Source organism: Protopterus annectens, chromosome 11.part0 (assembly GCF_019279795.1).
Source record: "Protopterus annectens isolate FY-2018-M chromosome 11.part0, PAN1.0, whole genome shotgun sequence".
In the NCBI taxonomy this organism is placed as follows: domain Eukaryota; kingdom Metazoa; phylum Chordata; order Ceratodontiformes; family Protopteridae; genus Protopterus; species Protopterus annectens.
In genome coordinates, this window is record NC_056745.1 from 1,257,034,236 (window position 1) to 1,257,051,667 (window position 17,432).

Below are 17,432 nucleotides of genomic sequence, written 5' to 3' on the forward strand. Positions count from 1 at the left end.
CCTTGCCTTGTTTTCTGTGCCTACCTAGGTGACCATCCCAAGCACATATTTTATTTTATTTTTATTTTAGTTTACATTTGTTAACTGGGGGTGTCTGACTGAGCCGAAAAGGCCCGGGGAGAAAAGCTCCACATAGAAAAATTACAGATACATTTAGATATTTAGACATGAACAGTATACACACAAATTACAATAGACATGTTTTTACAGTGGTATGCAGCACATCAACAGTTACAGTGGAGAGAACAAACAAGAAAATATTAATTTAAAAATAAAGGTAATTAATAGATTTGTGGTGTACAGCTGAAATTTGGAATATAGGCAGAATACATACATAGTACACAGGTACAGTACATACATTGTACATTAGCCAGTGCTTGTGAGTAAGATTGAAAACTATTATCAAGTACTCTGGGTTTAGTATGTGTACCTTATCTGCTTTCACTAGCCTGGGGAGCAGTGATGATACTGCCAACTTTGCTTGAGATGTTGCCTAATGAGGTTTTTAAATGAGGCTTTGGATGATGTGTTTTGTATGCTAGTGGGGAGACAGTTCTATTTTTTGGCCACTGAACTACTATATAGTGTGCCTCCAAAGCTATTGTAGCTGTTGGTGACTTCTAGTAGTAGTTTGCTTGATGATCTAAGAGGCCTTTTGGCTGAGTGATGTTGTACTAGGTTTTTGAGGGCAGGACACTTATTGGGGAGGTAATAGATAGAATGACAGAGGCAGAGCTGATTGTAGGTTAGGAGGTTGGGCAGTTCAAGCCAGTGGAGCTGTCTCAAAGCAGTACAGTGATGAGTTCTATATGAGCAATTTGCAGTAAAACAGGCAATTCTGTTAAAGCAGGCTTCCATTTTGCTTAGTTCAGTTTTGTTGAGATTAGTCAGAAAGGGAGATGCATAGAGTAGGTTGGATAGAAGTTGGGAGCAAGCAATGGCTGATCTTAAGTTGTCAGTAAGAAATGGTTTGATACGGTACAGTGATCCCAGTTTAGCATGCACTTTTTTAATAGTTAAGTTGACTATCAAATTTTAGGTGGGAGTCTATGGTTATTCCCAATAGCTTAGCCTGTGCCACTGTAGCGACTGGAATAGCATTTGTGGAGTAGATAGTGAACTGACTGTTATCACTGGTTATAATCATAAGCTGAGTTTTCTTTGGATTGAGGATAAGTTGGGCTTTGGTAAGGTACTTTTCAATGTCAGAGAATGCTAGATGAGTTGTTTGCAGGAGGGTGGGAATGTTTTATGCAATGTTCTATGCAGGCAGATTAAGGTAGTATCATCTGCATACTGAATGATAGATGCATGCTGTGTGGAGGTATGGAGGTCATTTGTGAAGATTGTGAATATTTATATAAAATAATTTTATAGTTCAAAATAGGGATAGGAAATAGGACTATCTGTGGTAAGTTTTTCTCCACCAGCCTGGTTATAGTCTCTTTGGCTTACCTGTTGGTCAGCCAAATCAAGGGGTTCTTGCTTGCTGCTTTCTAGTGAGGTGGGGGTTCTGTATGTTCTGCTAGCACAGGCACAGGGGTTTTTGGTATCCCAGTCTCCTCCTAGGAAAGGTAGTTCTTGCTAGGCCAAAGCATACTCTCCAGTTGTTTACTCATCTTAAGAGAACTTAGGAGTTTTTCTCTCTGATTTGATGGCTGACAATGGACCAAGCCCCCTAGCTATGCTGCTAGCCTTTTACTTGTCCATTTCTCTGCAGTTAGCACTATTATCCCTGACACTGACCAGTACCTAAACAGTAAAGATCAGATACTGAACAAAGGCAGCTTATAGATTACAGGCTGGTAGAATGGACTACAGTTCCTAGTGCCATCAGCTACTCAGATGGCTGATAGATTACAGGCTGGTAGACTGGACTACAGTTCCCACTGCCATCAGCTGCTCAGATGGCTGATAAATTACAGGTGGTAGACTGGACTACAGTTCCCACTGCCATCAGCTGCTCAGATGGCTGATAGATTACAGGTGGTAGACTGGACCACAGTTCCCAGTGCCATCAGCTGCTCAGACGGCTGATAGATTACAGGCTGGTAGACTGGACTACAGTTCACAGTGCCATCAGCTACTCAGATGGCTGATAGATTACAGGCTGGTAGACTGGATTACAGTTCCCAGTGCCATCAGCTGCTCAGATGCCTGATAGATTACAGGCTGGTAGACTGCACTACAGTTCCCAGTGCCATCAGCTGCTCAGACAGCAGTAGTAAAGTTAAGCCATCTTTGGATCACATTTGGTTTCTGGATGGAATGGACAAATTTATGAATGAAAAGTAAAATCTGTCATCACCTTCAGCTACAAAATGCAATTATCTGATGGTTCCAGCTGTACAGTCAAACACATACAACTTTATCGTCTTATAATGTAGTCAACTGTGGAAGTCTAAACTGGAGAGGGGTAATAAAAGTACTGGGAAAAAAACACTTCTATGTTCAGGAGAAACAAATCAGAGTTTTACTTCTGATGCAATGACAACTCAACAAAAAAATATTCTAGTCTACTATAATTGGAAACTGAGTGTAAAATGTCTAGTTAATTGTGATATATATATATATATATATATATATTCGTGTGGGTTACCATCAGAACATCGACAGACCATTTAACTGAAACCCATTTCACTGACAACTAGCAAATGCAGGAATTTAAGGCAAATAACAGGGATTTGTCCCCTTCCCCAATGTAGTGCGACCCAGGAGTTAGTATATATAGTTGATGAGGTGGGGGGCACAGACCCCCACATCAGGGGGTGTGGGGGCAAAGTCCCCCACCTATTTTGGTTTAAAAGAAGAATATAACACAAAAAGTACAGAATGTAAACCAAAATAGGTGGGGGGGCTGTGGTCCCCACACCCCCCCAACTATATATACTAACTCCAGGGTTGCACTACATTGGGGAAGAGGACAAATCCCTGTTATTTGTCTTAAATTCCTGCAAGTAGTAGTTGTCAGTGAAATGGTCTGTCAGTGAAATGGGTTTCAATGAAATGGTCTGACGATGTTCTGAAGGTAACCCATACACACACACATATATATATAATATATATATATATATATATATATATATATATATATATATATATATATATATATATATATACATATACATATATACAACATTTTTTACTTCCAAATATATTTATTCCAAACCCTCAGTATGTTAGTTCATTGATTTTACCTAACACATAACTATAGTATAGTAACAAACTGTGGCAACAAAAGTCCACTAAAACTCTTAATTTCCTATCAGTATATAAGAGTCCATTTATCAGTTCCCTAAAGGCAGTTCACACCTGAAAAAATCAGAGAATTTTAATTTTAAAAAGATACTTGGGTACAAAACATACAGAAATATGACTTCCTATTAGTAAGGACTTCACTGCATCTTCATCTTGATTTACATGGCAAATACTGTCTTTGCAAATGCATAAACTGTAGACTTTGTTCTATACACAGTAAAATTTGTTTTACTTTTGGTTTAATGAGGCCTTAGTACACATACATTCTGGACATTAGTTTTCCCCAGCACTGTGAACAATAATCACATGGACTGCAGGCAGTAACTGGGTATAATGTCAGTCTATGACAAAAGAAGAGTCTAAAACATTGCATATGTTTGATGCATAGTAGATCCCATATGTCAATTCTCCTTTGCAATAAAAACGAGACTTATAATATGATACTTGAGTTAAAAAACATGCATTTCTTCCAAGTGGAATGTGTCCCTAACATGCATTTTGTCCCAGTGGAATGTGTCCCTTTTGAGGTAACAGGGCTGAGGTGGTGCAGCCGTTCGCATTGCTGCCTCACAGCAACAGGTTCTCCAGTTTGATTCTTGGCTGTGGTGCCTTCTGTGTGGAGTCTGCATGTCCTCCCTGCAGTCACATGGGTTTCTTCTGAGTGCTCTGGTTTCCTCCCACATTCCAAAGACATGCAGTAGGTGGATTGCACACTCTAAATTGGCCCTAGGTGTGAGTTCATGTGCAGGACTAGCCACCTGGTGGTGTAAACACTGACTCAAGATGATTGTCATTGTTGAAGTGACACCCTGACCCCATGGGAAAAAGGGGTTGCAGATGGATAAATGTGTCCCTTTTGAGAAGTTACATCACCTTTGACTGTGAAGACATCAGATAAGTATAATAACCACACTATTTTACTGATTAACCACACTGTTCTTTTACTGATATTGCCCACAACAAACCATATCAGCAAACATTCAGAAGAGATTTTTATAATTGCCTTTTGCTTTCATTTCATACATTGCTATCCCTCAAAAATGAAACTCACATTCACTATACATCTGATATCTTGTTGAGAAGGAAACAAAAATACATAACAGCTATAGCAACACATTCCAAATTGCTTCTGTTAGACACATGAATTGCCCCCAACAAGCCTTATCACTTTTATTTAACAATGATCATTCAATGACCTTGTGCTTTTACATACAATAAGCTCCCTTACCTTTTCTCCAAAAAAAGTGAAAGTAAAAGAAACAATGACCAGAGTAAATTATTTAATATGCTGCCCAGGTACACATGGTTTGTACCCTCTCCCAAAATAGCCATATAATTGGCTTTTTTGCATGAAATATATAACTGCACTTTGGACAAAACATAATGTCCAAGATCAGAGATAAATTATAGATGTAGAAAGTTTCTAGAATAACAGGTTTTACATTAGCATGAATTTTCTGAAGGATATGAAGTCTAAAACTCAAATGAATGTCATTAGTTAATGACATAAATCTTCAATGATCTGCCAGAAAGCCACTAATTTTGATGAACAGACCAAAAATATGTGGCAAAAATCTAGACCGTCTGGGAAAATCTGGTCAGTTTAGAGGTATGCATGAAGATGTCATTCCATTAAGTGTATGTCAATGCACCCTTCTCAACTGTATCCTGTAAAATGTTTGTTTTTTGTGCTAAATCCCTGAGGAATATTGTCAGTCAAAAGTGTCAGGCATTAAAGTTTCATACCTATTCCGTTTGATTCTCGGCTGGAGTGCGGGGAGTGCCTTCTGTGTGGAGTCTGCATGTCCTCCCCACAGTTGGATGGGCATTCGAAAGACATGCGTAAATGGGCGTGCCTTCGTTGAAGGTTGGACGTCGAGCTGGCACCTCGGCGTTCGTGAAAATCAACTGCCAATCATTAGCAGACCGGAGTTCCGCTGTGGCGACCCCTAACCGGGAAAAGACAAAAGACAAACAACAACAACAACAACAACCTATTGTTCTGATAATCCATGCAGATGTGAAGCATGTTGTTTGTAAATGACCACAATTTTCCAAAAAGTTCCAGAGTTCTGCTTTTTTCCCCCTATCTCATATACAAAAATGTTTGATTTTGGTGGAAAGCCACTGAGGAATGCAGTTAGTCAATAATGCCAGAAATTACAGTTTCTCACTTTTTGTTGTTTTGAAAAGGCATGCAAATGGAAATCCTGTTGTTTTATTAATGTTTTAATTGGATTTTATTAAAATGTTTCTCTCCTTCCCTAGCTTCATTATGTTTTTATTTTGCATTAAGGAATCTTGTCATTATAGCTTACTTCACACAGCTGTCTGCTATTAAAATGTTAGACTCCCTATTAATCTCTATAAACAAGAGCACCACAAGTGCAGAAACAAATACTTTTTTTGGTTATTGTATCTAGTCATTAGTTTTGGATACCCTGCATGTAATTTTTCATATGCCAAGTCTCGTCATGTGGTTCACACCTGTCACCTCCTTTGCTTAAATGGCTGCAGCTTGCCCTTTGATGTTGCACAAAAAAAGGATGCAGGAGTTGTGTTTTAAAGGAGGGTTGTTGGTACATCATGAGGCTGAAAATCAGCATTTAACACAAAAAGCAAATGTATATTCTTTGTCAACGTCATGGTGTATGTAGAAAGGGTATACAGTAAGCATGTACAATTAAATTAATAAGGTAATTTAATTCATTCAGAGGTATGAACAAAACATTTAATGACAATGTTGTCTGAATGAGGAGTCTGGCAGCATTGATAGCCAACCCCACCTACCACTGTGCCCTAGGCAGCTGCCTAGGAAACCTTGTGCTAGATTCATCTCTAGGCAGAGTTCAAATAATATGTAGTGGATGTTTCTTTTCCTACAATAGTACTTGTCACCGTTGCCTTTTTCTTATGGTCTTCTATCTCAGTATAGCTTCAATCTGCATTTCTAACCACATTTTAGCCTCTGGAAGGGCTGCATAGTCATCCTCTCTGTGTATGCTCCTGGGCATTTACTATACCTCAGTTTGTTAATGTTCATGACTGTATGCAGTTCTTTTCCCTAAATTCAGTGGAAGGCTGATTTCTTGTGGGTACAGACCATTAAGTGGGAGATTTGGTTCTTCAAAAGCCCTACCTCCTTCCCACTGTTTCCACAGTTCTTTAAATCAAGGGAAGTCCTTTCCAATTATCATATCCTGACTTAAACATGCCACTTCTGCAACAGGGTATAACACCTTCCCAAGCTTAGTTTGAACCTTCTCTTCAGCAGTGGGTCTTGTGTCTATGAATACACACTACTTCCACAATCTATTTGCAGTGTTGTAAGGGAGATCATATTACCAGAGTCTAATAAAGCTTGTAATTCCCTTCCATGTATGAGTATAGTACAGTAATTAATACAGCAATTGAACAGTAATAGAATGTAGCTTCACCTATTCTAGCAGAGGCCTTATCACTTTCCATAGGTTCTACATCATTTACATATCTCTAACAGGTTTGACATGTATATCAGGGTTAACACCAGTATTACAGTATTTAGTAATAAGGCACATTTTCGTTTATTTTTAACAAAGTATACATGCAGTTGACTCCAGTGGTTTTCTGCTTGTACTGTTGCTCCAGATGACTCACAATTCTACAACTTAAGTGACATAAGATTTGATGTAGCAAAGTAAATAACATTTAGAGAATGTATTATTCAATGATGAATGAGAGTTCTCAGACAAGAACATTTGTTCATCATTAAAAATCTGCTTAAACCCTTAACTGGACTGATTTTTCCTCTGGAAAAGGAGTTTATTTATTTATTTATTTATTTATTTATTTATTTATTTTTTGCTACGTTTTGTTAAATTAGCTGTGGCCAGGATCTGACATTCTGAGCAGTTATCCTTATTCCTAATCTTATTCTCCTGGAAAAATAGTGCAATGAAAAGCAGCATGTTCACTGTCTCAGAAATGTAACACAAACATTCAAAACAGCAACCACAGCAGGCATGTTTAACTGTGGCATGCTTCAGGATAGCATTTAATACCACAACATCTTAGCACCACAGAATAGTTTTTGTATAGAGGAATTGTGTTTACTCGCCAGCAACAAGTTAAGACAGGTTAAGCCAGGACATCAAAAGCAATCACCTAAATCTGTTACTCACATGCACTACCTATGTGGAAAATGAATGCAGATGATATAAAAATGCTTTATATAAAGCAGTTTTATTCATGCAACAAGACATAAGGGTTTGAGTCTTCAGAGTAAAAATCAGTCTGTCTAATCTTAACACAAAGTAAACCACGGTGCCTTTAACAAACTCAGGCAATGGGCGCACACACACACACACACACACACACACACACACACACACACACACACACACACACACGCACACACACGCACACACAAAAATCAGTCTCTGTTCCTGGTCTTCCCCAGACAAACTAGTTCTATGTCACTTACTCAGGCAATGTCTGCAAAAATGTCCCTTGACTGGAGCCATTGCTCTGGGACTCCAGTCCTGTTCTTCAAGATTGTCATCTCTCTCTTAACGCTTCTAAACTTCTCTTACTTTTCCCTCTGATTTCTGACTTGGGCTATACAGGCCTTTCTTTGATATACCAAGACTAAATCATGGGCATAATTGCAAGTCATATTTTGTTCTCCTTTAGAGGGATATCGTCTACACACACAACACATACATGCAATATAGTTTTTTATAGTTACACAAAATGTAAGCACAATTAGTGAAAACGTATACCCTGCATTACTGTGTGTGTGTGTGTGTGTGTGTGTGTGTGTATGTATGTATGTGTATATATATATATATATATATATATATATATATATATATATATGTATGTGTATATATATATATATATATATATATATATATGTGTATATATATATATATATATATATATATATATATATATATATATATATATATATATATATATATATATAATCCATAATGGCATGGTGCCACCTGAAGACTTCTGTGGAGTATGTGAACCTGCAGTCTGCAGTGTCAGAACAGTGTTGAATGAGGATTGCAGACACTTGCTCAGAGTGGAGTGGAGGAGGCCATATCCTCCTCCAGAGAGAGGGAGAGACAGAGAAAGGAGGAGGTGTTGGCCTCCCTAGTAGACAAAGGAATTACTGTAGACAGACACAACGGCTAGGGCCAAAAGATAGTTAGACTAATTATTGGAGACACTGGCCTCCCTGGAAAAGAGCAGGAAAGTATTGGAGGGATACACTGACTAGGGTCTTTAGGAAATAAACCCGAATATCAGAGACTTGTATCTCAGAATTTACTACCAAGAGAAAGACTACAAACTATAAACCACTGTTATTTTTGAGATTTTCTTTTAGTAAACATGGCTAACACAAAGACTGCACTCAGTTTTCAATATTAACCAGAGTAATTCACTGTAAATAAAGCATACTAAAATATAAAAAAAGAGTCCCCATTTGGTGCTAAATATTACAGTTTTTTTTTCTTTTGTATTTCTGAAACAGTTTAGAAGTACCAATGATGCCGGTTCAGTATTATGATATTTCTGTAAAAGTTCAAAGGTACTGCTCCGTAGAAGTAAACACAGTAGTATTTCTACATTGTGTTAACTGCTCTGTTAAGTTCTGCTTGGAAAGTTTTGTAGCATTTAAACAAATTGTGTGTTGGAAAAAGGACCCCATGCCAGATGGAACAATGGATCCTTTTGTAAAGAATGGAAAGGTGGTTATTGGAAAGAAAGACTTCAAAAAATTGGGGACTTTTGCAATGAAATAAAAAAAGCTGAATTATTGGTTCTTGATTATAAAGCTGATGAGTCAGTGCATAGAATGAAATCTTAAGTGGCTGCCAAGGCAAATTCAGAGTATAGTGTCTTGCAAAGTACATTGTCTATCTAAAACAGACATTCCTTAAATTTGTGGCTTGTCCAATGTCTAAAGTACATGAAAAGTGCACTGTTTACCCAGACCAGATAATTCATGCATTAGGAAATTGTCTAGTATTTTAAGCAAGTGAAAATCACTATCTGTCAATGATTTCTGGAAACAACCAGATTGTTTCTGAAAACTGTTTTAGCAGAAAAAAAATCCTGGGAACTGTGTTTGTAGATCCTTCTTGTTAAAGATAAATGCAAGAAGTGGGCATTGTCATGTGGAAAGCACTGACAAATGGTATAGCTTTACAGAACAGTAAATTTCACTATGAGATACCTAAGGTAAAAAGTGTATACAAAAGTTAAATCTTACTAAATGCTGTCTGTGATAAAAGTGTATGATACTGTACAACACTGAATCATGTTGGGTGCTGTCTGTGCAGTAGCTAAAATATGTGATAAAATGTATTATACAATGAACCCCCATTAATATTCCAAAATGTGCACTCTGACTGGCCAGTGTGCCAATTGTAAATCCCACAATATACCAACGGAAAAAGGTCGTAGGAATGCAAGTCCCATAAAACATAAATACATCAGTCAATATAAACATCTATCATTTATATATAAAATCTACGCTGCCTAGGTAATTAATCAAAACACTATATCTTAACAACATTAAATATACAACAATTTCATCAATAAATCACTAAATCAATAAAACAGTCTGAATATAACATTATACATAACATATATATAACAAAATGTTATATCAATGCAACGAAATTTATGAGCTTATGGGGCTTAACATCTAATTAATACAATATCTAGCTATAACTTTACTATCTAAAAATTTTTTTAAAAATTTTTTAAACATTTCTTTTGATCAGGAGGATTAACTCAAATTCTCTAGTGGGTATATGGTCTGTCAATAAGAAACGGTTTCATAGAGACTCTATCACTGAGTCCATGTGCCCTATCTGCCTGCATCCTCATGATCCAATGTGCTTCCTGTTTCTCAGTAAAATTCTTCAAATTTCCAAGTCTAGTCGGTTATGTTATGTTTAATGAAACAGAGTTTTTTATTATTAAACATTTCCACACGTATACATACATTCACATACATATACATGTTTGATAATTTATATAGGTATAGATATGTTATGGGTAATTGTGAACACTGTAGTTTTTATAGTAAAGTAGATCTTTTAGATATGGTCATTTGATTACGATTTAGAAATTTACAACCCATGGTATTAATGTGAGTTAGCTTTAAGGAAATGACTAAAGTGATGAAATGTTTTCTCATTGGACAAGAGTTTTTATAAATATTGTGAATGAAAGTACTGGTTATACAGTCTGAGGAACCGTTCCAAGAAACATGAAAGCGCTAACTGACCAGGTCTTTATCTATAACTTCTGTGGTTTTATTGCATAAGTAATAAAGTCAGCTTTAATTGTCGTGGTGTGCCTCTGAGTTTTGACTTTGGATTTATATTTTGATACTTTGAAGAGGCACTTTACCCTTTTTGTGGATTTTATCTATTTAGTTTGCTTTTTTGGTCTATCACATCAAGGGACATGACAGAAGTGACTGCAAACAAGACACTGAACAACCAAGAACCCAATGCAACAACAAATGGTAAAAAAGATATTTTGTTTCATAGATTGATTCAAGCGGAAAGTAACCCTCTTTTGAAGTTAACTAGAAATGAACTGATTTGTAATGGGAGTGACAACAGAGATGTTAATTGCAATATCAATGTAATACAACTGACCAGAAAGTTAGAAACCATTTTAGACAAGTTAAAACAGACTCAATGGCAAAGGAAACATATGGAGGCAAGCCTTTGATTCAAAGTGGTACCACGAGGTTTATGCATATTAAAAATGCCGACCTATGGGACCAAATATCTTGATTTGTTAAGCAAATGGCAACAGTTAAATGTAGAAACAAGCTGCGGCTATATCCGTCTATTAATTGAACAATATATTTTAACAGAGAATGAGTTAATGCATGAGGCAATGAAGTTGCAAGAGGAGTAAAGTAACTTGTTAAATATACATGAGATGAATGAATTTTTAACAGACCTACATGTTCATTTATAAATGACTTCAAGATAAGAAGAAGAAACTTGAACGAGACTTTGTAGATTTTAAAAAGGGAATGTTTTCTCTTGGCTCCGTGAACTAATGAGAGAGCAAGGCGTTGTCCCATCTTCCTCTATTCATTCATCAATTCACACTAACTCCTCCCAGATGACGTCAGCAGTGTTGCCAGCATCACCGGTGGGAGAACGGCAGTTACTGAATGAGAAAGGAACTACATCTACTGATGAACAGATTCCACTTCATGAACCTTCGATTTCCATTAATACATCTTAGAAAGTGAGTCATTCTGTTTCTGATGTTCGTAAAAGGATACCACAACCACTAACATTAAACTATCATCTTCCAATGATTCTACCACGTTTCGCCCTTTTCTGCTACCTTTCCAGATGCCTCAGAGAGCAATGTGGTCTCACAGCAACCAAGAAATGCAAGCTTCCAGAAGAGCGACTAGAATTTCAGAGGAAACATCTGAAGCCAGTAAACCGGACTTGATTTTAAATCTTTCATGGTATGTACTGTCTGAACCAGAGAGAATGCTATTGAATAGAGGGCTTTCATTTATTCCATCTAAAAATGTGATTTAACTGAGTTTTTAGTTGATATGAAAATGTTTACTCGAAGTATAGGATTAAAAATTATGTTTGATAATGGAACAAGTAATGTTGCAAATAATTATAGAAAACCCTCCACATTTACACCGTAAATGCACCCACTCATGGAGGCCTTTGAAAAGGCCTGCAAGAGGGATTTAATTAAGTTATTTGATGAAAATGTTAGACCTGAATTTTATAATTTAAGTATACAAGAGAAAAAGGCACTTAGAACATTGCAAGACAACAGCAATATTACGATCACAGCAGCAGATAAAGGGGGTGCTGTCATTATTTTAGATAGAGGTTTTTATGAGTTGAAAATGCAGGAACTATTGAATGAAGAACATACTTATAGAAATGTTAGTCCAATACAACTGAACAAAATTATTCAAGATGTACATGGTGAATTATATGATTTGCTTTTGTGCAATTTAATTGATTCTGACTTATACAAATATTTGCTGATAGACAAACCGGTTATTCCAACATTTAGAGGGCTACCTAAAGTACATAAAAATCTTACTGCTCCACCAATGAGACCGATTGTCTTGAGCCAAGGGTGGCTAATGATGACAATTTCAGTCTACCTAGGGAAACAACTTAGGAAAGTAGTGGACAGTACAGCATCAGTACTTAGGGATACAAAACAGTTTTTGAAGAGTATGGTGGAATATACTTCCATAGTGACTAACAACAATACAGATATACTAGTGACTCTAGATGTTACATCTTTATTTACCATAATTCCTAATGATGTGGGGATAGAGTATATAAGACTATTCCTGATAGAAAAAGGAATGGCAAGAGATTTAATTATTATGTGTTTGTGTCTGACGATCACTATTTTCTACAACAAAAAGGGGTGGCCATGGGAACACCATGTGCCAACTCATATGCCAATTTAGTAATGGCATATTGGGAACATACATATCTCTTGAGGAACATACAATATAATACTTATATACGCTACTATAAGCATTTTGTTGACGATATTTTTTTGATATGGGGAGGTAGTGAAGAAAGCCTTCAAGAATTCATCAACTACATGAATGGAACCACAAATTTTTTGTCACTATCAGCCAAATGGTCATATAATATGATATAGTTTTTGGATGTCCTTATAAAGAAGGATGAGAATGGGATTCAAACTGAAATGTTTAGGAAGACATGCAGGAAGAACACTTTATTACATTGAACAAGCATGCACCCACCACATACTTATAGAAACATAGTTAAGAGTGAAATGTTAAGGGCATCCAGGCTAACTAGTAATGATAGTGTTTTTCAAGAAACTTTAAATACTCTTAGTAGTGAGTTTCATGATAGAGGTTATCATCCCAGGGAAACCAATTCAATGTCTGAAGAAGAGACCATCAATAGAAATACACTTGGAAGACCCCATATATATGGGAAGAATGAAATGGACAATTTAGGTAATAAAATAAATTCAAAGTCTACAGTCAACAGAGTGACGATACCATATGCGAATAATAATAGTAAGATTAGAGATATATTCTATAAGAATTGGAACATGTTGACAATTGATAATAAAATTAAAGACATAGTAGGAGAGAGCCCTGTGTTCTCTTATAAGGATACTAAGTCTTTGAAGTGTTTGCTATGTTATGAGAGATCGAAACCAGATGGTGTAACACCAGCTAGACAAGGCACCTATCCTTGTAGAGCATGCAATCAATGTAGTTACATGTCCAGTAAGAGTATATTCATTCATCCAGACACAGGACAGGAATATGTTTTTAAATTATATGCTGATTGCAGAATGAGAGATTTGATATATCTCACAGTATGCGAGAAATGTCATTCATTCTATGTGGGTAAGATTAACAGGACTCTACGTGAGCAAGTAAGGGAGCATATTTATGCCATGAATAGAGAAGATGATAGTAATGCCCTAGCCAGACACATTATTACCCATGACACGACACACAAATTTAAGCTCACTGTAATAGAGTTCATACATAAAATGACTAGACTTGGTAATTTGAAGAATTTCACTGAGAAACAGGAAGCGAGTTGGATCATGAGGATGCAGGCAGATAGGGCACATGGACTCAATGATAGAGTCTCTATGAAACCGTTTCTTATTGACAGGCCGTATGCCCACTAGAGAATTTGAGTTAATCCTCCTGATCAAAAGAAAAATTGTTTAAAAAAGTTTTTTAAAAAATTTTTAGATAGTAAAGTTATAGCTAGATATTATATTAATTAGATGGTAAGCCTCATAGGGTGGCCATGATGGTGCAGCGGTTAGCGTTGTCACCTCACAGCAAGAGGTTCTCTGGTTCAATCCTCAGCTGAGGTGCCTTCTGTGCGCAGTCTGCATGTTCTCCCTGTGGCCACGTGGGTTTCCTCCAGGTACTCCGGTTTCCTCCCACATCCCAAAGACATGCTGTAGGTAGATTGGACACTCTAAATTGGACCTAGGTATGAGTGCGTGCATATGTGTGTCTTCTGTGGAAGGTTGGGCTCCGGGCTGGTAACTCATCATCGTAAAACTCTACTGCCAATCATGAGCAGACAAGTGATCCGCTGTGGCAACCCCTAACCGGGAAAAGCCGAAAGAAGAAGAAGAAGATGGTAAGCCTCATATGCACAGAAATTTCATTGCAATAATATAACATTTTGTTACATATATGTTATGTATAATGTTATATTCAGACTGTTTTATTGATTTAGTGATTTATTGATGAAATCACTGTATATTTAATGTTGTTAAGATATAGTGTTTTGATTAATTACTTAGGCAGCATAGTTTTTATATATAAATGATAGATGTTTATACTGACTGATGTATTTATGTTTTACGAAACAGAGTTTTTTATTATTAAACATTTGCACACATATACATACATTCACATACATATACATGTTTAATAATTTATTTAGGTATAGATATGCTATAGGTAATTGTGAACGTTGTAGTTTTTATAGTAAAGTAGATCTTTTATTATGGTTATTTGATTACGATTTAGAAATTTACAACCCATGGTATTAATGTGAGTTAGCTTTAAGGAAGCTTACTGACTAAAGTGATGAAATGTTTTCTCATTGGACAAGAGTTTTTTAAATATTGTGAATGAAAGTACTAGTTATACAGTCTGAGGAAACGTTCCAAGAAATGTGAAAGTGCTAACTGACCAGGTCTTCATCTATAAATTCTGTGGTTTTATTGCATAAGTAATAAAGTCAGCTTTGATTGTCGTGGTGTGCCTCCAGGTTTTGACTTTGGAAAAATGCATTCTTGAGGAAAGTAAGCACTTTTGATACAAAGTCATCAATGTTTACAATGAAGTTCAAATAAATTTACTTCATTAGCTCTTACATGAGAAAGTGAAAGCTTTTCATGTGTAGATATATTGTCAAGGAACTGGGCTATTCATAATGTTTCTCATAAGTACACTTCCTGCTGTCCCCCTGCAGTCTCTATTAGCCTATTCTTTCTCCTGACGTCAAGAAAGACAGTGATCTCAAAAGTAATCATGTCATCTACCAGGAAAAGGAGAGTTTCAGTATACCTCTAAAACCACCCTTTAGCTGAAAAGTGCAGTACAATGCTTTATATGAAGGTTTTCCTCTTTTTCTGAGAGCTCCAGGTTCTGCTCAACTTCAAACCCAACTAGAGTAAATGCATTTCTGGGCAAGCTCACTATCATTATGTCCCTTGAACTACATCCACAGATAAACACAAAATATTGGCAAAATCAGAGTTGTACTATGAAGTGGTTTATGCCTTTTCCCTAACTGGCATAGGGTGGGGTTGCAGGAAAACTTTCCCTCCTGAAAAAATATAGGTTTTGTATATGGTTAGAGTTTATCAATATTTTGCGTTTAGTTGTTTTTTATGTTTAGATATTTGGCTCTCAATATTTTTAATGTTGATTGTTGAGCTTTTGTTGTTTAGATAATTTCTAGTACTCCTACACACACACACACACACACACACACACACACACACACACACACACACACACACACACACAGTAACAGAGAGGTCCTACACCCATTCAAATAGGCACAATGCTAACACCCAGGAGACTGACGTAAAAACATCGAAATTAACAAATTTTGACATGTTCTACACATGCTCCGGGGATTATCCAAGAGTGGACTAAGCCAATGGAAACTGTTTTTGCAGGGGAACAAGTCCCCATGCACCCCCACACCCTCTGTTAATTATATACATTAACTCTGAGATCACACAGTCCCCAGGGAAAGGGAATAATCCACTACCCAGGGACTGATGATCTTGCCACCTGTTGAACATCTGTCTGCATCAACCAAATGGTGTCAACCAAACAAGTGTTGGCATTGTGTCCATTCAATCAGGTGTAGGACACCTACATATACATATATATATATATATATATGTGTGTGTGTGTGTGTGTGTGTGTGTGTGTGTGTGTGTGTGTGTGTGTATATATATATATATATATATATATATATATATATATATATATATATATACATATATATAAATATATATACATATATAAATATATATACATATATATAAATAGATAGATATATATATATATATATATATATATATATATATATATATATATATAAATAGCTATATATATATATATATATATATATAGAGAGAGAGAGAGAGAGAGATATAAATATACCAGATGAAACCTTAGATGGATTGGACACTCTAAACTGACTATGGGTGTGAGTGTGCACGTGTGTGTGAGTGGTATGAAAGTACAACTGTGGCAGGGCTAGCTACCCGGTGGTGTGAACCTTGGCTCTACATGATTGTCACTGTTGAAGTGACTCCCCAACCCTTTATGTAAAAATGGGAAATGGGGTTGTGGATGGATGGATGAATGGATACCAGATACAGCTCTATAGCTATAGATATACATGTATGTAATGACTGCAACATCTTTCATTTTCTGTCATCATAGCTAAACAAAACTCATAAACCCAAGAGACATGCTGAACAATATCAAACTCAGAGTAGTATTCTTAAGTTTAGAAACAAAAAAAAATACAGTACAGATTTAAAAACTGTCTCCTTTTTTTCCAGATCAGTTATGGCTCAACAGTTGCACTGCTGAGTGATAAAAAAAGATTTCCATCATTTCTCCGCACTGCCCCAAGTGACACATTTCAATCCCTAGGAGTAGCTCAGTTGTTGACACAACTTGGATGGACCTGGGTTGGCATTATGGCAGATGAAAATGACTATGGTCAGCAAGGTAGCCAAATCGTCAAAGAAGAGCTGTTGAAATCAGGAGCTTGTATAGCATTCTTTGAAAACTTGCCCATAGTTTATGAAGAGAAAAGAGCTCGAAGCATCATTAATACAATAAAACGTTCAACAGCAAATGTTATATTGGTATTTTCTGGTGAGGACAGTATTATCTCTGTCATGGAAGAGATAGCAAAGCAAAACATTACAAACAAAGTATGGATTGGTACAGATGGATGGTATACATCTGCAATTTTTTCTAATAATTTGTTCTGGGAGACATTAAATGGCTCCATTGGGTTTCTTTTCCAAAAAGGTAACATGCCACACTTTGATCAGCACCTTCAGGCAGT

General features: G+C 36.4%; 1 protein-coding gene across 1 annotated transcript in view; it reads left to right on the forward strand.

Annotated features, from left to right (window-relative positions):
* Positions 1-17,432, forward strand: part of LOC122815058 (vomeronasal type-2 receptor 1-like) — a 246,136-nt gene that overhangs the window by 68,096 nt on the left and 160,608 nt on the right. The window contains exon 4 of the mRNA XM_044087302.1: positions 16,915-17,432. This exon is cut by the window's right edge and continues 322 nt beyond it. Coding sequence (XP_043943237.1) covers positions 16,915-17,432 — 518 coding nt within the window. The remainder of the gene's footprint in view (positions 1-16,914) is intronic.